The sequence below is a fragment of the Phalacrocorax aristotelis genome, chromosome 10, assembly GCF_949628215.1.
Source record: "Phalacrocorax aristotelis chromosome 10, bGulAri2.1, whole genome shotgun sequence".
NCBI classification, from domain to species: Eukaryota; Metazoa; Chordata; class Aves; order Suliformes; family Phalacrocoracidae; genus Phalacrocorax; species Phalacrocorax aristotelis.
The window spans coordinates 17,654,266-17,677,547 of NC_134285.1; the positions used below are offsets into that span (position 1 = coordinate 17,654,266).

A 23,282-nucleotide genomic window follows, 5' to 3' on the forward strand; every position below is an offset into this window, starting at 1 on the left:
ACTTCACCCATTTGCCAACATTAGCCAACAGCAAGCTAAAATCTCATAGAAGAGGCCCAAAGAAACTGCCTGGGGTTGCACTGCTATTTCTTTTTCACCACTTCTTGCTTCTCCCCAACCTATATACTGATTTTCATATCTACTTGAGCTTGTTACATCAAGAACTTATTCCGCACTCCTCCAGCCTAATGACAGCACATCAGAGAATGTCAAAATCCTGTATTAGGCTTTATTCTTTTATATAAACATTAACATTTCTCAAACAGATTAGTTAAAAATACAGATTTAAACAAGAATTTTTGCAATTGCCATGAGTTATAAAAAACAACAGATTATTTTACAGATTGTTACAAGTGCTTTACAAAGGTGCAGAGTGAAGGCCAGTGGCAGGGGACCAACCTCAAGTGCAAAATGGACACGATACCCTCACCACGGGCATAGCGCTCAGATACACAGCCAAAAAAAAAAAAAAACACAAAAAAAAAAAACAAAACAAAAAAGAGCCATGTGAACCTAGGCTCTTGGGATGCTCACCGGGCAAGCAAAGCTAGACCCCTATGACAGAGAAGACTCATGAGACCAAGCTACCAGGATGCTTAAGGTTACATCTCTGAGATCAGCCGTAAGATGTTGTTTCTTGGAAAATAAGGAACATGTTTTATAACAGTGTATTTCTCTTCCATCACATGAGATATTGCTGTAAAACCTAGAATAATTATGGATGTGGATACTTAAGAACTTGGGGCATAAATCCAGTGTGGATCTCTCAGTGCCCAAGGCAAAGAAAGGTTACAAGATCCAAGTGTCCTTCTAAAGCCGTTGGGGGTCCTCTTACAGGAGGGGCCTCCATATTCCATTACCATCACTAAAACCTTGAGGAAGTACCTTGGAAAAACTGGCAAAAGGAAGAAGATGCAAGTGGACCTGGTTATACCCAATATTCCTGCAGCCCATGATCTAAGAGTTGTGCAGCCCATAGCTTACGCAATGCCCACGTATTTCACTAGATGCAGAGTGTCCTCTTTCCTCAGCTGATACATCTTCACACCCACCTTGGAACACATACCACATGCTCCAAATTCTTGGAATTTTTCTTTTTTTGAGATCCTTCCACCACACCTACCTTGCCTAGGTACCTGTCCTTCCCACCTATCTTTCTTCTATTCCACCCCTAAAGATAAAATCTATGCCCTGATTTGTTTTGAACTAAAATTATCAGTTGTTAGCAAATCAAAGGTAAAGTGAACTGGCTAAGAACCAGCGTGAGATAAAACTGCAATGTACTACATTACAAAAAAATCCACTACTTTATGCCTGATGTCTTTCTGATGCACAAATGTTCCCTACCCAGGGAGTCTCCCTGTTAGACAAAGGGCACTACATATTAGAGGAATTCTTTTTCTGAAGGAGGGACAGAGTGAAAGGGCTGCTCTAGAGATTAAGTCTCATAGTAAAGAAATAACAGCTACTTCTCTTGGAATTGTTGTAAAGGGTAGCACAAACAAGGGATTGTATTTATAGGAAGCCCAGTGAAACCCCTAGAACATCCACATTGACTTCCCTGAGCTCCTCAGATCCAGGTACACTGGGGACCCTGCAGAAGCCTTTTGAGCTATGTTACTCTCAATAGAGAGGGTTTGGCAAGTTCCTGCAAATTCATTTTCGTAACTGACAAGAGAGAAGATGATCAATGGGCAAACCCTCAGGACATGCTTAGAGCAGAGAAAGACTGAAGAAAGAGGTTTATGTGTGTGGGGAAGGTCTTCATTTCTACCGTTTTCAGATGTTTCACGTTATTCCTTTTGGGTATGGGCACTACAATGAAACCAGCCCTCCCATCTGGTCTACCCCAGCTGCCTCCTGCATAGTCTCATGACAACACTGAAACCCCAAGGCTCATTACTCCCTGCACTGTCTAGCCCAGAGTTCAGTGCTTTGGAGAGGGGAGGCTGGCTTCTCATTAGCAAAGGCTGGGAGACGGCATTATGTCAGCACATCAGCGCCCTGGGAACATGCAGTCACTCATGCACATCCCAGATTTCTGAAAGCAGGGGAGGGAGTTTCTTGTCCTGCAGCCGAAGGGCAAACACCTGTTCGGAGTGGACACTACTTAGTGTCCGAAGACTGACCAGCTTCATTAACATCCGTGGAAACATCAGGCGGTCCTGCAGAGTCAGACAAACCGACAGCTGTTAGTAAATTCACACTAAAACTTTGGTCAAAAAATTACCACACCTAATAATACATTGTAACCACAGTCGTGACTTCTTCTAAACCCAGCATTCTCCAGGAGACGGCAGTGTGGAGGAACACAGATACTATACAATGTCCCAGAACTCCAGACTTCCATGCTGACTAAACTATGGAACACAGACAGGCTGGATCGATGGGCTGAGGCCAATTGTATGAGGATTAACAAGGCCAAGTGCTGAGTCCTGCACTTGGCTCACAACAACCTCATGCAACGCTACAGGCTTGGGGAAGAGTGGCTGGACAGCTGCCTGGCAGAGAAGGACCTGGAGGTGCTGATTGACAGCTGGCTGAACATGAGCCAGCAGTGCTCAGGTGGCCAAGAAGGCCAACACCATCCTGGCTTGTATCAGGAATAGTGTGGCCAGCAGGAGCAGGGCAGTGATTGTGCCCCTGTACTCAGCACTGGGGAGGCTATACCTTGAATCCTGTGTTCAGCTTTGGGCCCCTCAGTACAAGGAGGACATTCAGGGTGCTGGGGCATGTCCAGAGAAGGGCAAAGCTGGTGAAGGGTCTAGAGAACAAGTCTGATGAGGGGAGGCTGAGGGAGCTGGGGGGGTTTAGCCTGGAGAGGAGGAGGCTGAGGGGAGACCTTATCGCTCTCCGCAACTACCTGAAAGGAGGTTGTAGTGAGGTGGGTGTTGGTCTCTTCTCCCAAGACACTAGTGATACGACGACAGGAAATGGCCTCAAGCTGTGTCAAGGGAGGTTTATATTGGATATTAGGAAAAAATGTCTTTCCTGAGAGAGTGGTCAGGCACTGGAACAGGCTTCCCAGAGAGGTGGTGGAGCCACCATCCCTGGAGCTGTTAAAAAAAAAGTGTAGACATGGCACTTGGGGACATGCTTTAGGAGGCCTGGTGGTGTTGGGTGTTGGGACCTGATGATCCTAGAGGTCTTTTCCAACCTTAATGATTCTATGACACAAGACAGCAGGCTGTGACAGCTCACATATCCTGCATTTACAGCTGCTACCAAACAGCTACAGAAGGGAAGAACATGACAGTACAGGCAGCAAGACACCTGTTACGGACAGTACTGCAGAAGCCATGCCCGCATGAACACAAAATCAGTCTGCATCATCACTGGAGATGGTCTGGTCAGGCACTTACATTTGGTCTGTTGATGCAAATGTAAGAATGAAGGGCTTCCACATAGGTGTGCTGCAGCCTCTCCACCAGGGACTGGTCCTGCACATTCGGTCGGTCTGCGAAAAAGCACGTTATAAGCAAGCAGATGGCCACAGGCAGCTTCACTCAACTTGACATCCTCCCTAACCCCAGCCCCACAGTATGGTCTCACCCCAAACCCCCATCTAGCATTCACCCAGCACAGCTGGGAAGGTCATCCACAACTGCCACAGTTACATCAGTTTCCTGTAACTGTTCTTTCTCAGTGATGTCTACTGCACATGGGGAGCCCAATCTGACTCCTACAGAGGCAGAAGGTTAGAGACATCAAACAGCACTAGGTGTGTTTGGTCTCACATTCCTGTCCCAGGGAAGATGAGAAGCTGCCTATTCAGGAGGGAATGGAAAAGTCTCTCCAGCATCTGAGCCAGTTAGAAAACAGGAACAAAGGGGAAAGAAAAATTTAATCTTTCAGGTCACAAGACAGAAGAGAGAAGTAAAGAGTAGAGGTGGGTTCTCCGCAAAGCCCTGTACTGGCCCAGAGCAATACTAGTCTCACATCCAGAGTATCTTTACTTGACCACTAGATGTCACTCATGGCACATGACCTGGGTCACACCAGAGAGGTGCCAAGTACCTTCAGGGGACAGTAAAATAGCAATTTTTAAGTGAGGAAGATAAATATTGGCTGATTTTTCTGTACACTGTTCAATCAGTGGGGAATGCTGATTTCCTCTGGAGGTAGCACCAGAAAATTAAGACTATAACAAATACCCTAAGAAGTAGCAACACACTTCCACTGTCACTAGACCCTGTGCACCCTCTGACTCTTCTTCAGCTTGTGACCTTCTTTAACTCTACTGTCTTTGCCCTCTGATTCACTGCTGCAGCTCTTCAGATCTCCCTGGCTTTTTACCTGCAGAGAAAATGTTGATGGCGATTAAAAGTGCATATTCAGCATCGTTCAGCTGTAGCTCATTCATTCCCTTTGAGAACTCAAAGATGGGGTTAATGAACTCAAACTGCAGACCTGCAACAGACAGAAGAGAACAAGGTGACGCAATGACAATTTTCCCCTCTCTCTCTCCCTCCCGCTCATGAAATAAGCTGCCAGAAACCCATCACAGTACACCAGGGAGCGGGTAGGACAGGCAGGCAGGGAAAAACCTTTACATTATGTTCCAAGTGTGGCTGAAACCTCCCTTTACAACTCACTGCTACTGATGAGCGCCATCAGTGGCTGAGGAGTCAGGCTCTAAGTATAAAATGATGCTATTTCTGGGTTTTCTTAGAGCCTTAAATGCCCCACAGCACATTACGAGGCAACAGCTAAAGGAACAAGACATCAACTATCAGTTAAGTCCATCAAAAAGTCAGAATCCCATAAGTACAGCACCTATAGTTCCCACGCTCGCACCATCACCTCCTTCAAACACAGCAGCCCTTTTGCTTTCAAAGAAAGCTTTAATCCCATGCTTTGCATTCATCTGAAGTCTGTCTGAGCTGAAAATATATAATTCCAAGAAGTCTGAACTATGCCATTTCCTTCAGCTCAAAAAGCTGGGAGAGCTGAAGCAGAACCTGACTTAGGCTTGCAATCACCTTCTTTGATAAAAGCAGTCAGGCAGAAATGCACTGGTATTTATGGTCATAGAATACAGAGGCCACTGTCAAATCATAGCACTTTGTGCTATGCACTATACAATCATGCTGACAACTTTAGGTCTTTCCCCCAAAACAGCACCTAAGTTTTTGATTTGGTGCAAAAATGATGAAAAAAAAAAAATGCAGTCATACTGCATCAAAGAAGGATGAACAAGATGGAGGGAATCTTTCTGGCTGCCTGCTTTTTGCCTTCCTAGTAATCTGAAAAGGCGGCTACCAGGAAAAGTGTCAAAGAGGAAAGTTTTATATACAAGCCATCTCAATTATGTTAAATAATACATATTGGGTTAAGTAATAATACTGGGTTAATTGGGTTAACCCAAGGAATAAAAAAAAGAACCACATTAATAACAGCCAACATCTTGTATCTTCAGCATTTCTGTAAAACACACTTCCTGTTACTTCATCTGAAATTACAGACACTCATCAGTCCTGGAAAAACAGACTTCAGAAATCACATCACCACAGACCATCGTACACTGAGCTGATGTCTAAAGTACTTTGTGGGGATCTTCAGTGCACAATACAGACTTCATATCAACTGAAATGTAATCACACTGATGTCATCACTCAAAGCATGCATCCAGATTAGCAAGTGATATACTTGCAAGGGAGAAAAAGACTAGGGATTGATTTGTCATGATCTGATGCAGCTCCAAGACCACATGCCCACATCAGATCTCTACCATGAAGGAAGTTCACACCAGCTGCTAGCCCTCAGTGCACTCTTACAAGAAAGATTTTCATGCTGTAAGAGTCCAAATTTTCCAAAGCAAGTTCACATCTTAAAAAGAGACATGAACTGAGCTAGTATCACATGTCAAAAGTGGGGAGAGAAAAAAAAAAAAGGGTTTGTGGGGGCTATTGGTCTGGTCCTGTTCTAAACCTCTCACCCGACTTGAGTTTTAAGGCCCCACATACTATTTCCAGCAGCCTACATTAAAAAAGGACAAGATGAAAGACACAAGACAGGGAAGGAAGAAACAAGAAACACCTGTCTAATGGACCACCTGCTTTGGCGAAATCATCCCGATTATAGCTCAGGTCCTTAAGAAAGGTGATGCTCTCAATCTCTGGATTGTAGCGCCGAGATGTCTCCAACAACATCACCTGAAACCAGAAACAGATAAACTTGATTTGAAAACAAGAATGTTACAACATCGATAGTTTGCTGAGTGTTAGAGCACCTCTGAAAGTTTCTCTCAGAGTGCTTAAAAATTCCAAGGTAAATTCTGCTGCATCCTTTGCGGTGTCTGCTTCTGGGAAAGGGGAAATACTTGCTTACCGCTACTAAAGGCTTTTGCCTCATTTTCCTCCACAGCCCTTTGCCAGTATAGCCTGGCACTGCAGTAATGGTCCCACAGCTGAGGTCCTTCAGCATGCCATCCCAAAAAAAGGGATGGAACCAGTTCTCCAGGTGAATACTCCAATTTCTTTCATCTCTGCAACTATGTATTGTGGTGGAACCAAACTCTCACCTCTATGGTAGATGTCTTCAATAAAGCAATCTGATCTTCCCTGGTGAGCTCCAGGAAGCCAGGTAGTTGCTTGGCAAAGTCCACAATCTCTTGCACAGAGATAATTGCAAGTTCTGTAAAGTGAGCAAAACGCTGCTGCCTTGCTTCACGGTTATTAGGGTCAGGAACTTGGGGCCACGGCTGTGGGAATGGGAAGAGACAGTGTATATATGTGAAAGATGGAGCCAGGGCAGAGAGATGAGAAAATGAAGTGAACAGAGAAAGAAAATGAGTCACATTGGAACATCATCCTTTGCTATTCTTCACAGAATTTTAGCCCACAGATCCAATGCCTAAAGTATCTCTGTTCTACCAAATAATTTACCCACAACCCCAACACCCCAAACTTCACTTTTTTCTTATTTTGGGTATACCGGTAGAGTAGTTTTTACCGTCACTTTGAGCCTGTCTGTGAATGAGCGCTGGTTGCACTGCTGCTGAGCGGCCACAAGCTTTTTTATCATGCTCAACTGTTCAGGCGTCAGTTTGTGGGAAGGGCTTGGTGAATTCGGAGGGTTTGGACGCACCACAACTGTCCGCGCCTGATCATCTTCCTGCTTTTTCAGTTTCTTCAGTCGGATCTGTTCTTCAGACAGAACATCTAACACAGGAATAGCCAGAGATCAATCATGAAATATGAGCACACTGGAAACCACACTAAACACAGGGTAACACACTGTGTGTGGAGAGGAAGATATCACACCTGCCTGTATCTGGTATATAGGTGCAGACACACCACAGAGTGATACTTCCCCACCCCCCTCCTTCCCCACTTTTACATTCTTCCATTGCCTTTCTTTTAATCATACTGCCCTGCAAAATGTTCAGAGGACAGAAGCTCCCTTCATGGTGCCCCACAGATATCAAGACAACAGTGACTTTCCCCATTGAGCAATTCCCCAAAGTACATGTTATAACACATTCCAACAGGTGCTCTCATCACATGCTACAGTGCATCCATTTATATTATCCCACTATTGGGTCTTTCTCTGATACTGCTGCATTAACAGCTTGTGTCATTTCATCTTACTCTTGAGAGGTCAGAGTCAGCACTGGATGGAGTTTGAGAGTGAAAAGAAAGGGCAATTTTCTACATAGCCCATCTGCAGCGGACTGTAGAGTAGTAACATACTGCATGATAAATAATGAAGGAATAGCTTTGTGTACAACATACTGAGGACCACAAATCCTTCAGGAGTAGGGCTACAAGTCTTCAGTTGTGAAGTCAAAGGATATGCTATTTATACGTAACATCACAAGGAATAAAACAACTCAGAGGCACACGTGAAAAATCTTATTGGACGAACTGCTCATTAGGCAATTTAAATACAAAAGCCTGTTAATAGCCTGTAACTCAGTTAACTGAAGAATTCACTGATTTGAATGTAGAGGAGGTTTGTTGTTTCTTTAAGTCAAAGCTGCAAAGACTATCTGCGAGCTGCATCCAATAAAAAAAAAAAAAAACAACTACCAGATATACCCAGATTCAAAGATCATCTTCAAGAGAATCATCCTGTGAGTTAGTGATGAACAAACAAGGAGCAGAAAATGGACGGGTTGTGGGGCGAGGGGGAGGGGAAGGGAAGTATCTTCAGGAAAAGAATATTTTAAAAAAATAAAGCTTGACTTTGCAAACAAGATTTAAAAAGTGCTGAAAGATTCTCTGGCCATTTTTTATGCACAGGTATCAAGGAAACAGGCCCTAAAACTGAACAAGTACACACTTGCATTTCTCAAAAGAATCAGGTTAAACATGAAGACAAGAAATGGAGAACTACTGTGACAGAGCATTCTGAAACAGACAGTCCATGGGATTGAAGGGAAAGACGAAGAACATAGCACATTCAAGCTGAGAATAACCTTTATCCCCAACTTCCAACAGGGAGAATGTGCGCACCGGTACACACACGCACAAGAATTCCAATTCTAACAGCAAAGACATTCAATACGATTACCAAATTAAGGGGGATCTGTAAGATTAGAGAATGCTAGTCACAGTGTTAGTTTAAGAAGAGAAGTAATTGATCCAAGCGATTACACTTCCTCGTGTTGGGACTCAGATGCACAAAGAATTCGTAGCCAAGTAACAAGTTAACAGAAATTACTGAATCTTCAAAACTGCCTATGTGCAAGCTTCTACACCATGCTAAATTCAAAACAATCTAAGTTACTTGGTTTGCAGTGAAGGAACTATTTAAACTCATGGTTCACACTGGCTTAAGAACAATAAACTGGCCATGAATAACTTCAGTCTGGGAATTGGAAGAATGTTTCCAACAATTAGTAGAGGGAAGTTCTGGAATGGCCTTCCAAGTGAAACTGCTGGAGGAGAAATCCCTCAGTTGGTCATGATTAACAAGGCAAATTTGCAGTGGGGATTACAGTGTCAGACAAGAACTGCCAAACACTTGATAATTCCTTTTGGCCTAGTTTTCCTGAGCTGTCTTCAATGCAAGACACTGAGGAAAACCAGAAACACATTGAGGCTCTCTAGTATCTACCTGCAATCGAAGTGGACAGGTGCAAGGTAGACAGGTAGCCTTGCTGCATAGCTTTTCAAATACATCTGTTTTGTAGCTCTCAGGAGCAGGGGGAAATGGGGCAAAGACAGCATACATAATGCTGATACAAACCACTGTGTCAAAGATACTGTTTACATGTTAGGTATGCCATGTTTCATGTTGAAAACACTGAACAGCGTGTTTCCTTGGTGCAGCTCAATGGGACTTTTTTTTTGCAGATGTATTTTTACACAATGTTTCCGAAATGCCCCATTCTTCACTGCTCTGGGTGGTGGATGTCAGAAAAGGAGACCTGACACAGATTTAATGTTAACCAAGCATCCATTCTGTCAGTCTTGGCCAGCAAAGGGATGAAACCCAGATGCCTTGGCTGAGGAGAGCTGTTCCTGATATGTGAGCAGGAACATTGTTGAATATTCAGAAACAGCAGCCTTGCAGCTCGTGTGAGAAAAAATAGAGTTCACTAAAGGGAGTAACGAGATCGGGTCTGCACAAACACAGCTGCAGTACTGGGGTGCTGCCCTTGACCTCTGTCACAAGCTCACAGTACGAGGCAAAGGAAATGCCTGTTGTTCAAGAAGCATGGTGACCAACTTTGCACTCCTGATCACAAGACACACAAAAGCCGGAGTTTGATTTTACTGATACAGTTTGACAACACACTGAAGAAGGTGCAAATCTTCGTTGCAAGTCTCTCCTCAGATGCCATATTCCACAAGTTCTTAAAAGGAATACAGCAGGGTTGGGGCTTTCAGCACACCAGTGGTGTTCCACTAACAGCTGCACCTCTCCACCTGCTTCTTCTCAGTGACTTCCCACACACGTTCCAGCATGTAGCCCACATGGCTCACATGTGACCCCCAAACACTCACACTGACCCCCTCCTTACACCCACCAGCCCCCAGCCCGCCCCCACATGCCTCCTGTCCCAGTGCCACGGCATTCCACCAGCACTGTTCCCTGCACTCACACTGCTCCCGCATGCCTGCCTCCTGGCACTTGCGCAGACGACACTCCTGACACTTGCGACGCATGTACATGTCCATTTCACACTTGCCACCATTCTTGCAGGTGTACTGTGCACCCTTGATGACGCTGCGGCGGAAGAAGCCCTTGCAGCCTTCACAGCTCAGCACGTTGTAGTGGAAGCCGGAGGCCTTGTCCCCACACACGCTGCACACTTCATTTCCCAGCATCTTAGGGGCTGGGCCCTTCTTCCGCTTCAGGGGGGGATTTTCTACCAAAATGAACAGTACCAAGGAAAAGGGAAAAAAGAAAAACAAAACACACACACATGAAGGAAACATGGTGTTTGCAGGTGACTGCCCCATTCTTTACAATAACAGATATCCTCCCTCAAACCGACTATCTCCCAAACACACAGATGAAAGGACCAAAGTCTTCCATTTCACAGGCTCCCCTTCCATGCAAACATATCTTCTGAAAAAAAAAAAAAAAACAACTATTGACACAATCCAAACAGTTTCAACTCAACTATATAAGCAGGTACAGCTCAACACTTGGCTTGTTTTCCTCCAAAATAGGGTAAAAGAGATAAAACATGCTCAGGCCAAACGTTCTTCTGCACCTTCCATCAACAGGAGTGTCAGATAAGTTACCAAAGTGAGAAAAAGCTGCAAAAAAGTTGAGCTGAAATCCAGGACTGTGCGGAAAGTAATTTTCTTCAGAATTCACCTTAATTCTCTTACTTCTATTCTTTGCCATACTCATGCACAAGGCTAAGGAAAAATGGTTCAGCAGTCAAACAGTGACAGAAAACCAGTGCTGAAACTGTGACCCTACAAAAAACAGACTGAGTAGGCAATCCCTGTAACTCGAATACTTAGGGAACCTGTCAGGACAGAAGACAGCAACTTCATGGAGTCTGGGGCAATAAGCAGGCAAGCAGCACTCTGTGAACCTTTGGAACCCTCAAGCTATAATTTCTTCTTCAAGATGACTGCTCCCCACTCCTAAAACTGGTGCACTCTCATAGTGACAGTTCATTTACTAAACCTTATTATTCCATCCAAAACACAGGGCCTTCACTACTGCCTCACATTTCAGGGGGTCTTGTGCAGCAGCTCTCGGTTCTTCCTACATCATTCTAACAGATCTTTATCTTGTCACCAGTTGTGCATTCTGAAAACAACTTCGATCTACTCCAACACATCTCACCTTAAGCTTGCCAATATTATTTGTGTATTCCCTCCTATTAGCGCTCTCTTTTCATTCCGTTTAATTCTAGCCATGTCGACATCTGACATGTCCTTCTGCACAGCTCATAGCAGAAGTTTTCCTGTATATCAGGTGTTAAAGACTCCTCTATGGCAGCTGTTCATAAAGATTGCAAAGACCATGTTTTGATAAGTCTCCAGATTACATTTGGGTATACCTGGAAAGCCTTTACACTGGAGTTAATTCATAGGGACTGGTCTGCAGGACAAGGCTGCTGCATTTCCTGATCAGCTTCAGAGTTACAATGGCATGTCTCATCTTCATATGTATGCTTCTAATACTTCTATCTTTACTCTCAGTAACACTTACTATTCTGCTCGAGTTCCTGAAATGGTATTTAGGTTAGTCTCAGAAATTACTGTTAGGGTTCTTCACTACACATTTGTTTTCAGTCTTAAGTATCTTGGTGTTGATTTTCAATCCCATTGACTTCACAGTGGTCTGGAAGTCACTCATTTTGGACTGTGCTTCTCACTGCAGATCGGGCAGCAGGAAAATGTCACCAGAAAGGTTAAGTCTCTTGTTCTACTATATTTCTCTTCACACAATCTATTGCCAAGAGGAAATTACGCAGTACCTTCAGTTATTTCAAATTACTTCATCTGCCATTGCATATATATTAACTGGTATAACAACTTTGCAGGAGCCTCAAATGATGTTCATATGTTTCTGAGGGACAACAGAGTAATCCAATGACTTCCACAAGATCACAGAATCAAGAATCACAGAATGGTAGGGGTGGGAAGGGACCTCTGGAGATCATCTTGTCCAACCCCCCTGCTTGAGCAGGCACACCCAGAGCAGGGGGCACAGGAATGCAACCAGGTGGGTTTTGAATGTCTCCAGGGAAGGGACCCCACAGCCTCTCTAGGCAGCCTGCGCCGCTGCTGTCACCCTCACAGGAAAGAAGTTTTTTTCTCATGTTTAGCTGGAACTTCCCGTGTTCCAGCTTGTGCCCGTTGCCCCTTGTCCTGTCATTGGGCACCCCTGAAAAGAGTCCAGTCCCATCATCCTGACACCCACCCTTTAGATATTTATAGGTATTGATAAGATCCCCCCTCAGCCTCCTCTTCTCCAGGCTGAACAAACCCATGTCTCTCAGCCTTTGCTCATACGGTTGATGCTCCTGTCCCCGATCATCTTGGTAGCTCTCTGCTGGGCTTGCTCAAGCAGTTCCCTGTCCTTCTTAAACTGGGGGGCCCAAAACTGGACACAGTACTCCAAATGTGGTCTCACTAGGGCAGAGTAGAGGAGGAGGATAACCTCTCTCGAGATGGATCTGTCCATGTTGTGGATTTCTTAGCTGTCTTTAAGTCATTACATAAACACCTGATTACCGTTCCTATGGCTGTTCTATTGAGACAGACAGGCTTATTCTTTGATCTATGCAAATTATTTTGCATCTCTGAACACTAACCATTTTAGTTATATAGCTTATTATTATAATTTTCTGTAGTCAAAGATAACACCGAAGTAATTTGAGATGTATCAAAAGTGAATGCCATCTCTGCACCTTTAGCTCTCACTAGGGTCCTCCTTCTTTGGTAGACCCTCTAATAATTTTTTTTTTTTACCACATTTTGTGGCTTTTTTCTTGCCCTTTTCTAAGGCATTTTTCTTTTCCTGTCCTCAAATCCATTTTAAGGACTTTTCTTGGGTAATACCTCTTCAGCTTTCAACTACTCCCTTTGTTTCTACTCTGCTGATGAGTCCTTTTTCAATGTTCAGATAACATTTTTCTATCAGGGGTTGCCCATTGTCTCACTGTTCAAATAAATATATTTGTCATATTTTCATTAAGTTGCTATGCCGGACACCTGACTTGTGCTTTCCTTTTTTTCCCCCATTACCCGTCCAGAGATATCGTACTACATCTTCTTACAGGTTCAAAAGTGTAGGATTGTGTGCGTCAGCAGCAACAACAACTGCAAAAACTCAATTCTGTTTCCAGATACTTTTTAAATCTCAGTTAACCTCAGAAATGTGTAAAGGAACCTTCTACTGTCTTTCCGTTATATGAATCTGCAAGAAGCTATTATTTCTTTGCATCACTAACCCTTGCTGAATTGTCAACAGTAGTAAAGCTCTACTGTTCAGCAGCTTTTGATAAGGCTAACAAAAAGAAATTCATTTTACTGCCAAGGACCGAGCCTCTAGAATGTCAAATAAAAAAAAATATTCAACACATTTATCACCTGAAAAAACTGAGTCATCTTCAGCCATCAATAACTGATTCTATTCTTAGGTACTCTAAGTGCCTCAAGCACAGCAAAACTCACCCTAAAATTTTGCCAAGTACCAATTCTGCTTGCAGCTGAAAGAATGGACAACCTTTAGCTTGCATAGACTTAAGAAGAATTTTTCCATACCTGCATGCTCAGGGGGGTTCTCTGAGCCAGGGAAGAGCGAAAGCCCTTCCTCCTCCATCTCAAATACACTTGCCACCCTCTTCCCATGATCCTGTGTGCTGAGTTGAATGGGACCCATGGAGGCCACACAGGAAGGGCTCGCTATAATCTCATCGCTGCAGCATTGTTACTGTCGAGCAAGGGGCCACAGGCGTCTTTCTTCAAGGTCTTTAGTTTCTCTCTGCTACTGAAAGTCAGAAAGGAAGTACCTATGGAAAAAATACAGATGCCAAAGAGGCAGGAGTTCAACTACTGAGGCTATTAACTCCCAAAATCTATTACAAGCTGCATCACAAGCAAGCTTCAAGCTTTTGTTTCCTTTATTAAAAGGGACAATTAACTTTTTATCAACGTTTATGCTCTTAAAACACAATATTTTAACAAACTGTGCTAAAAGGTACAAGATTAGCACACCAGGCACAAAACTGTCTTTTTATTGTCAAAATATTTATCAAAGCAGGACAAGCCTTCATTACCGTTAACACCACCAGGGGACTTCAGCCCTGACCTCTCCAAGTGTGTAAGAGGGAAATTCCAGATTTTACAACCAGTGGCCTTTGTTAAAGCTTCCAGTAACAAATAGCTCATTGCCTCCAGCTGCCCTGGGTTTTGTGGCACGCACTACACAGCACATAGAAAATTGTAAAAGGCAATTTTGATACAATTATTTAGCAAAGACTGCAAAACAAACTTCCCTATTAATATCAGTAAACAAAGGTTGTGCCAAAGATCAATGATATATCAAAGATGAGGATGACAGATCTTCCCCTCACCTACAGCAAGAAATTAAAAGCCAGTATCATACCTATGGGAAATGACCATTATGCCACCCTCAGGAAACAGATTCACCACCAACCTTCTGAGAATACCCTTTTCTGGAACCTGGAAACCATACTGAAAAGCATCTTTATTATACAGCACTAACTCCACTACAGAATCTGAACCTGGAAAGTGAATCCAATCACTTTTTCCAAAAAGCCCTACCTGCACAGAAAAAGGTCGTACTGGTTTGACTGCACAGACTTTGTGAAACTGATGCAAACTGCTAATGTAAACACCCCTAATCTGATTGAACATGCATTTGATCAGTCAGTCTTAATTCAGTGACTTACCAATGCAAGCTAAAGAGATTAACTGATTTAAAAATCAACTACATTAAAGGCCTGTACCAGTTTAACTTGAGTGAGTGAGTTCAAGACTGGAAGCCTGCCACTCTCTGAAAGACAGGAGGTGACACAAAGCCATGCAGCAGCCCAGATACAAAAGCATCAGGTAAGCAGGGGCATGCCTCACACTGCAGTGCTGGCTGGAAAGTGGTAGAGGACCACAGCCCCAAGACCCTTCTTCCCTCCTGGGTATTTGGACAAGACAGTGCAACTTTTCTTAGAATGCCAAAGGCAAAGATGAAAGCAATACTTCCACAAACCATTCCCCTCCCAGTACTCCGAAACAGTCATCAAGTCTAAAGCAGTCCTACTGACAAGCCTGCTGAGCTCCTGCCATCTCCCATTACACTGGCAGATAACAGATGCAGGTGTTAAAAATCACAGGGCATATTAATTCACATGACCTTTGTAAACACAATCTCAGACTGTATAAGGAATTCAGAGCTCACTCCCCCTTGGTGCACGTAACCACTGAATCACTGGAGAAAGACTATCTAGGATAAAAGCAGTGGCAGCAAATATGAAGCTCAAAGCCACTGAAAGAAGTCCTATTGTGGGATATTACAACCTAACTGATGTGATTTGCAACCAATTCAAAGAGACTTAAAAGAACAACGCGGCTATCACAATCAACCTTTTTTTTTTAAAGAAAGTCCCCACAGTAAATCCTGCAGCAACTGAAAACCTTGTGGAGAGGCACAGAGCAGCAGATGGAGATTGGAACTTCACTGAAACAAACCCAGACCCAGACTGTATTCCTAGTCCCATGTAAGATGCTCACTGATGCCAATATCAGAGGTCTCTGGACACGTTTGGGCACGAAACAAGAAACCTAAGTGTACTGCCTCAGTACATCTCCAGATTCCTTTAAGCCACACAATAGACTCACTCAAACATTAATTATTCTGCAGAATGAATCACCAGCAGCAGCACCGCAGTAATTTTTCAAAGGCAGAGTTTGCTCCCCCAGCTGAGGGACTGAGTGACAGCGCTCCGGCCCCACGCCTTCAGTTTGGTGAACCCAGTCTTGCTGCATACCAGCCCTGACTGCCATGTATTCCAGAAAGCAAAAGAGGTAGAGCCTGATGGGATTTCCGAACTGTGTCATCTGCACAACCATGGCTGACATTGCAAGAGTGAAACTGACTGTCAGCACGACATCTGGAGACCAAAGAGGAGTTTCTAGAAGACTGCAAACTTTCCATCAACATTTGAGAAGTCTGCAGCTACCAACAGGGAGGGCAGTATAAATCCATGTGCACACCCAGGACATAATGAGGGCTAAGGCCTATCAGGCACTGTCTTAATGCTGTAAAACCAACCCACACACTCCTACTTTGTGCACCAACCTCCAGCCTTCTCAAAACAGAATGGGCCAGATAGGACAGGCCTCTTGTCTTCTCCGCTCCTAACACACGGCATTTTTTAGTTTTGTAGATGCAGTAACAGTTGCAGGCTGTGGAAAACCAACCTAACTACAACCAGCAGCACTCTGGTGCTAGGTAAAGAAACCTAAACTACCATGTTCTAGCATCTAAAACACAGGAACCCAATGAGCACAGGCACACAAGTGGAAGGCCATATGACTAAGCCAGGGAATTAGTTTTCACAGAAACACTTGAGGATTGTTTTCATATTACTAAAAATCTTGCTGAGTTCTGTACTAATAATCATGTTATTAGAGGTTCACATCTTCCAATTTGCACCACCACTTCAAGTAAAACTTTAGAGGGGTAATGCAAGCCATAACTGCAAGAGGGAACACTGTCTTCTTGACATAATCCACTGTGCTGTCTCCCACTGTCTGTCTCAACTCTTGTCAGTTTTAGTAACCAGGACTGGCCAAATGACAAAAGAAGCAGCAATCACTTCTCTAACACAGCATCTAGAACAGAGGAACCTGATGAGCAGACATAATCCTGTGAGGAAGCACATACAGATAAAAGGCTAAGGGAAACAATTTTCTGCCAGCCCCTACCACCCATGTCTCAAATAAGACACTAAGCACTTCTGAAATGTGTCGCTACCAGCTTTGCCCTACTCCGTTTCTTCCCTCTCCCTTTCTTTTCTGAGACAATGGAACAACTTTGATACCGATGGTCTCAAGGTCAGTGCTCTTGCAACAGAAAGTACTCTTAACAGAGGCTAGAGGTGGCAGCCCTGGCTCCTGCACCTCATCCTAATTGCCAGAAACATTTATCACCTCCTCCAGCAACAGTCTCATCCCATTCCCTCAGCTGAGTCCTCTCCTCTTCCAAGCCCAACTGAAGCACTTAGGCACCCTTCCGGAAGCCTTTGATCTGACCTGTCATCAACAGACACAAAGATACCAAAGATGCCTAATTTCTGTCCCATATTCATTGAGGACAATAAAGGAGGTAGCATCGGGCAGCACAGCACATAAGGAAACCAAATGAGCCAGATGCAGTTACTGTGACACTTCTGCTAAACAGGTCTCTCCTCTCCCTGCACGTTTGGTGCTTTCTGTGAGAAATTTAAGGAGCAGGAGGAACCAGACCAGATGCAAGCACATCTCTGAAGAAACTGTACTGTGGAGTGCAGGAATAATCAGAGGAATGTTGCCATGAGCCCTTTGCCTCCAAATACTGGATGTTCAGAGGAAATGTTAGTTTTTTAGGAAGACTGCGGAAGTCTCAGATCTTTCAAAACAGGATTTACTGGTCAGAGTCCTGGTCCTCTAAATTACAAAATACAACAGCCATCTGCCAAGGGAAAATATATGGTTATGTTTCAGTTCTGTAACGAATCATGAGCACGCACTCCGCAGCACGTCAGCAGCAGAGACCTTAGGTTTGTATGCATATGTTAACATGATTGTGCTCACACACCACACAGCTGTGTGTCAACAGGACCGTGCCTTTGTGCATGGGCTTAACAGGCACAAATTTTCTGCCAGCCCTTGCCAGTGCATCTGAAAGGAGGGGCTATAATTTTGCATTTTGGCTTCTAAGTGTGTTCTGACATGCAATACAAGTGCTAGCACCCAATCTGAATATACGTCTGAAAACTGGGCTCACATAAGGGTCTTCACTGAAATCTAAACATGTAACTCGTACAGTGGTGATGCCACCTCAGATATCAAAAGCTGCAGATCTAAACAGCCAAGAAAAAAGCCTGTTGGACTGAGATTTCACAGCACCCAACAGCACCAGTACAGAACTAGGCCCGTTGGGAGACAGCACTGTTCCAATCCTTTCACAGGGAGTAACCAGTATTTTCTGACCTGATGCTCTTCCTATACTGTCTCTGGTGTAGCAGCCAGAGTATTTTCACAAACCTTCTCAAGGAAGTTGGTACTACCTTGTAGATGTCTCAGAGAAACAAAGGGTGTTCCCAACTCACATCGGCTCATTCCTCCTCCTTCCCTCTGCATCATCACATTTCTCATTAAATGCTGGAGCAGCTAGTAGGTCTGTAAGCAGGGCAAAAGTACACATATGACAGGTTTCAATTAGGAAAAAGTTGAAACAGACACTTGTACTTTTTAGGGCAGAAAAAGTCACTTTCAGGCAAATCTGTCACTTTGAAAATTAAGTAATACATAATATGCGATAACATGACGGTTGGACTTGATGATCCTAGAGGTCTTTTCCAACCTTAATGATTCTATGATTCTATGAGAAAGCTATTAAAACTCATGAGGAAAAATAACCAACTTCAGATTGCCGATGGAAGGGACAAACCATGAAAACACAAGGTGTGCAAATCAGTGCAACAGGATAGCATGAAGAATGATTTTGAACAGTATATATACAAAGAATGGAAAGAATGGTTGTGTAACTCTCAGGAAATGGAGACTAGCTGTGCCCCCACTGTAAATCCCTCTCTACACCTGCAGGGACACTGTTTGAAACAGCATTATCCATTTTGATCTCTCAGAAGCATAAAGACAGCACAAACTGGAAGGAGTTTGCAAGCCACCATCAGCCCCAAGCTGATAAAAACAAAAGCGCTACAGCCTCCTGATTGCTTTAATTTGATGTCAAGCTAAGCTTCAGCTCACCATGAGTATCTGCCCAAGCGTGCAACACTGGCCTGTAAGCCTTGCAAACTGTTGCCACCTCTGCCAGCTATGCAAAAGAGTCATTCCTGGCTGCATAGCCTGCTCCTCAGGGATGGGCAGCTGCATTCTGGTCTCTTGACCCCAAGTTAAGGGTCTTATTCCCACCTCTGCCTCTCTAGCTCTAAGTTTTAGAGGTCCCCTCAGTCCTCTTATGTTGGCTTTTATTCCTGCCGCTCACCAACTCCTTTATGACCCATGACTTTGCTGACTTCTGGCAGGGCCTTTGCCCATGCATTTATCTCCTCCTTTGAACTGGTACATCCCTGAGCTTGACTGGGTTCTCACTGCTGCACCCAGCTCTCATTGTGAGGACTTCCTTTGGCTTTAGTCTGGTCTCAACACAGAGCATGCTGCCTCCTACCCAAGTTAGGTATGGATGCCATGGCAGAGTTCAGAGAACAGCAGTAAATGTAACTAACAACCAAACAGATTAAGATAAACAAACCTGTGTCACTTGGTTGAAAGAGTACTGGGAAGAGAAGCAGGAAGGTGTAATGATGGTATATGGCAGGATGAAAGGTGTTATTCTGAAAGACGGTATGCCTAAAAGGAATAGAAGGAAACTGAGCAAGGGAAAGTCAGGCTACTACAGAAAACACCCTAAAGGTGAGTTCTGAGAGACTGGAGTGTAGTCTCCGTACTTTTCCTTCCAAAATTAGACCTTCTATTACAACTAAAATGCAAAGAGGTCTCCAGATGTTTCTCAATTTGAGCCTAATATGATTTAGATGCTCTTGACCCCCAGAAAATGCTATTATAAACAATGGCAGCAGCAGAAGTTACAAGCCTGTTCCACCCTACCTCACGTAAGAAGGAACATAGGACTGAAACAAAAAAGAAGTCTCTCTCCATTGAACGAACTGGTTAGCGAAGTGAATTAGGATCGTATGGCACAAGTGTACTACCAAACAGAATCCAATAATTCAAGGCTGAATCAGCCCAAAGTACTTTTCCTTTGTTTCACATAAAAAACCCAACCAAACTCACTCCTTGCCCATGATCTTCAGAGCACAGGATTTCTTTCCTTCCTACACAGCCTGTGGATCCCTCTGTTTTGGGAGCACAACTTCCCAAGTTGTACATCAGATGAAGACAAAATGAGCCAACTCCTGTCCCATCTAAGAACCTACAAGCTCTGCAAAGTTACTCCCCACCTCAACAGCAATTCTTTTGCAAGAAGTCAGCTCTCCTGTTCACACACCTCAATCCAGCAGGAGATGCTCCCTCCCCGCTCACGTGCCTCTCATTATTCCTGGCCTGCCAAAAGGCGAGGTTTTGGGTTTGCCCTTGCCTTCACCTCTTGGTTTCTGCCTGATCAAAGAGTGCCACGTCAACACAAGTAGCAAGAGGAAAAGAGAGTATACATGTGACTGCTTTCAGGGTGGGTAAGATCCTGAAATGGGCTCTGCCTTTCTGTTTCCTCCCTCCCTCTCTCCCAGCTGCCCTCGATCCTGCAACTGGAAAGAGGAGAAAGACGAGGTTACTGGAGTTCGTTCACACTGTGCAGAGGGCTGCCCTTGCCTCTCTTCCTGTTTGCATGGAAGTATCAGTCCCTCTGACAAAGGGGGAGAGAAAGAGGCAGATAAAGAGAGAGAAAGGGAGGGCATGATGGTAAGAGAGGATAGACTTTCCCAGGTTAATGAACCGGAAATGGGTAACAAGTGATATCAGGAGTGATGTTGTCACCTTGCTGCCATGGAAATTCGCAAAAGGCCATTGACATGAGTTCCCCTGAACCCTGGAAAATGGCACAGCCAGATCCAGGTAACAAAGCTCCTGTCCATTTTACTCCTTCAAGGCTTTCTGCTGTCACCTCAGCTTTCAAGCTTCTGGCTAACCTAGAGTATAACCACCTCAGGAGTGGCAAAAACTAGAGCAGGCACTGGGTTACAGCAAGGAAGGTGTTACAGCAGCAGCATCGCCCCACCTTCCCCTCCAAGCTGTCTTGTAAAATGACAAGTCATCCCTCCTCAACTCTGTCTGGCCAGATGAGCTGGGAAGCCAGTGTCCCAACACAGGGAGCAGACAGAGCACAGCCACTTTGGAGCGACACCAGCTCCTGCAGCAGCACGGGGACAAACATGAGCAGAACTTGCCATGTGCAGCTGAACTGCAATAATCCCCGGTGTCTGGCTGCAAATCCAGCTCATCAACAGCTCGACACCACTATCAGCACTGACCTTCAGATAGCAGGAAGCACAACTGAGGCTTTGACGGGCTTCCAACAGGAAAAAATCCCATCTGTGCTCCTCCCAGGAGGATGAAACACACAAAGCAGAGCAGCTGCCCACTCCTGCTAGCAGAGGAGCAAAGGGCAGCTCTCTGACACCCCTTGGGAAGAAGGGGAAGGGAAGGGATCCAGCCTAGAGCCCTCTCTACAGAATACGTTTGTCCGCAGCTGCTATAATAGCAAACTCTCCCTATGGAAACTCACTTTAAAACAGCAATCTTTTGCCAGTACCACTCACTATTTCCCCAAGCAAATTAAGCTATCCTACCAGAAAGTCTTTTTTTCTCTTGCACATCTAAATATCCATGCAAAGGTGCTTTTGGTTTGAGTGTTTTTCTTCCTACGGTCCCTGTATTGTCTAATGGGGTAATTCTTTCAGACTTTTAACCACACTACCAGGCACATATACAAAAAAACCCCAAAGATTAAAATGAAATAGGAAAAGTGTTCAAGAAACCTAGAAAACTTGGAAAATGAAAGTTTAGATGTTTGCAGCTCATTATTCCTGCTGCTGACCAGCTCTCACACATCCTGCATGCAGAAACAGCTCATCACATCCTACCTGAAGGCTGAAAATGAGGTCAACCCCACCACCTTAGTTTCCTTATAAATGCCACTGCACGGCAGCATGAAAAACATGCCCAAAGACTCCATTTCTTTCTGGATTCCTTCTCTAGCTTTACTCAGCCATCAACACCTTTTTCTACACAATTACACATAACTATCCAGAACATAACAGCCAGCCATTCTTTGAAGCAACAGTTTTAAGACCCAGAGCTTCCTTAGTCTTCCCAGAGAAAAAGGTTTAAAAGAGACAGGAAACACACCACACTGACATCCAGATCAGAGGTAACGGCAATAACCAGCTAGGTTCAAAAAGCTGAGGGTTTTTAAATTGTTGTTGTTGTTTGTTTGTTTTAAATGGGGCGGGGGGGGGGGGGAGTAGGGAAACAGAGAAGCCTCAACGCCTCTCTCTTCCATGGTGGTCTTCCACGGGGGCACCACATTACAGAACAAAAGAAAACTCTACCTCAGATCCTACATTCCTCCTTTACGACCCTCAGTCCCACAGATGTTACAGCCCTGCTTCAGGGAACACAGGTCTGACTCATGGCAGATTTGAGATGTCATCCCAATGCTATCTCAAAACTGAAGAGAGAGATCAGAACTTAAAAATTTAAAAAGCAAGAACAAATACCCAAAATAACATCCTGATAGCGGTGATTCCAGGGAAAAAAATTAAAGCTAGTCTGTGAGCAACATGAGAACCAACTAGACTATGCCTAGAAAAACAGCACTGCAGGCCTTTTTTCTGCATGTAGAAAACCATAATGATAAATAATGACACAACATAATGTTCACCCGATTGTTTCCTTAAAAATCATTTCACCTCCACAAAACTATGCAATGAGGGAATAAAATGTCATGGCCCATGTCTCTTCTAGCCAAGTGTCTTTATCAACTAGTGTCATGAAAGGGAAATCTGCTCAGGTCCCCAGGCTGTCTCATCCCACCTCTTCATCATCAATATCACAAACTCCTGTTGACTCCTCCAAGCAGGAACAGGGCCCAATCCATTGTGAGCACTGAACTACTACTAAAACAGGTAAAAGCAGTAAGAAACAGCTGCAATATTTTACCAGGAAGAGAAGATGACAAAGGACACAGCTCTGGGTTCTGCCACAGCAAAGCCAGGAAGAGAACTTAAGAAGCCCCCAACTCTTAGACCTTGTCCAGACTACCTTCTGTTTCAAACTGATCTTCTCCAACTTCTAGCAGCTATGAAATAAAAGCATGTGAAGAATAGAGGCAAAAAGAGGCAAGAACACAATAAAGGGGACGGCTGTTTACAGTACAACTGCTTGCTGACTTTTTCTGATTTCCTCCTTTCTTCCCACCCCAAGAGTACTTTCATCAGTATACCACATATCACCATAACTGAAACAAGATTGCTCCTGGGAAACAGCTTTTATATAACATATCTTTATAGCACTTAGTATCCAAGAACCATCCCACCTAAAAGCATCAATCAAAACAAATACTATTGCTCACAGGCAAAACAGAAATACAGT

General features: G+C 44.1%; 1 protein-coding gene across 16 annotated transcripts in view; it reads right to left on the reverse strand.

Moving 5' to 3' along the window:
- Positions 1-215: 215 nt before the first annotated feature.
- Positions 216-23,282, reverse strand: part of NR1H3 (nuclear receptor subfamily 1 group H member 3) — a 31,304-nt gene continuing 8,237 nt past the window's right edge. For 10 of the 16 annotated variants that reach the window (XM_075105450.1, XM_075105443.1, XM_075105440.1 and 7 more), the window contains 8 exons: positions 13,692-13,939; positions 10,055-10,321; positions 6,955-7,163; positions 6,524-6,703; positions 6,056-6,155; positions 4,297-4,410; positions 3,363-3,457; positions 216-2,165 (listed from right to left, as the gene is read on the reverse strand). In XM_075105450.1, the coding sequence (XP_074961551.1) occupies positions 2,019-2,165; positions 3,363-3,457; positions 4,297-4,410; positions 6,056-6,155; positions 6,524-6,703; positions 6,955-7,163; positions 10,055-10,321; positions 13,692-13,809 (1,230 nt within the window). In that variant the 5' untranslated portion in view covers positions 13,810-13,939 and the 3' untranslated portion in view covers positions 216-2,018. Of the gene's footprint in view, positions 2,166-3,362; positions 3,458-4,296; positions 4,411-6,055; positions 6,156-6,523; positions 6,704-6,954; positions 7,164-10,054; positions 10,525-13,691; positions 13,940-18,194; positions 18,330-23,282 lie in introns of those variants that run through there. The other 6 variants (XM_075105454.1, XM_075105455.1, XM_075105453.1 and 3 more) reach the window with 4 other exon arrangements.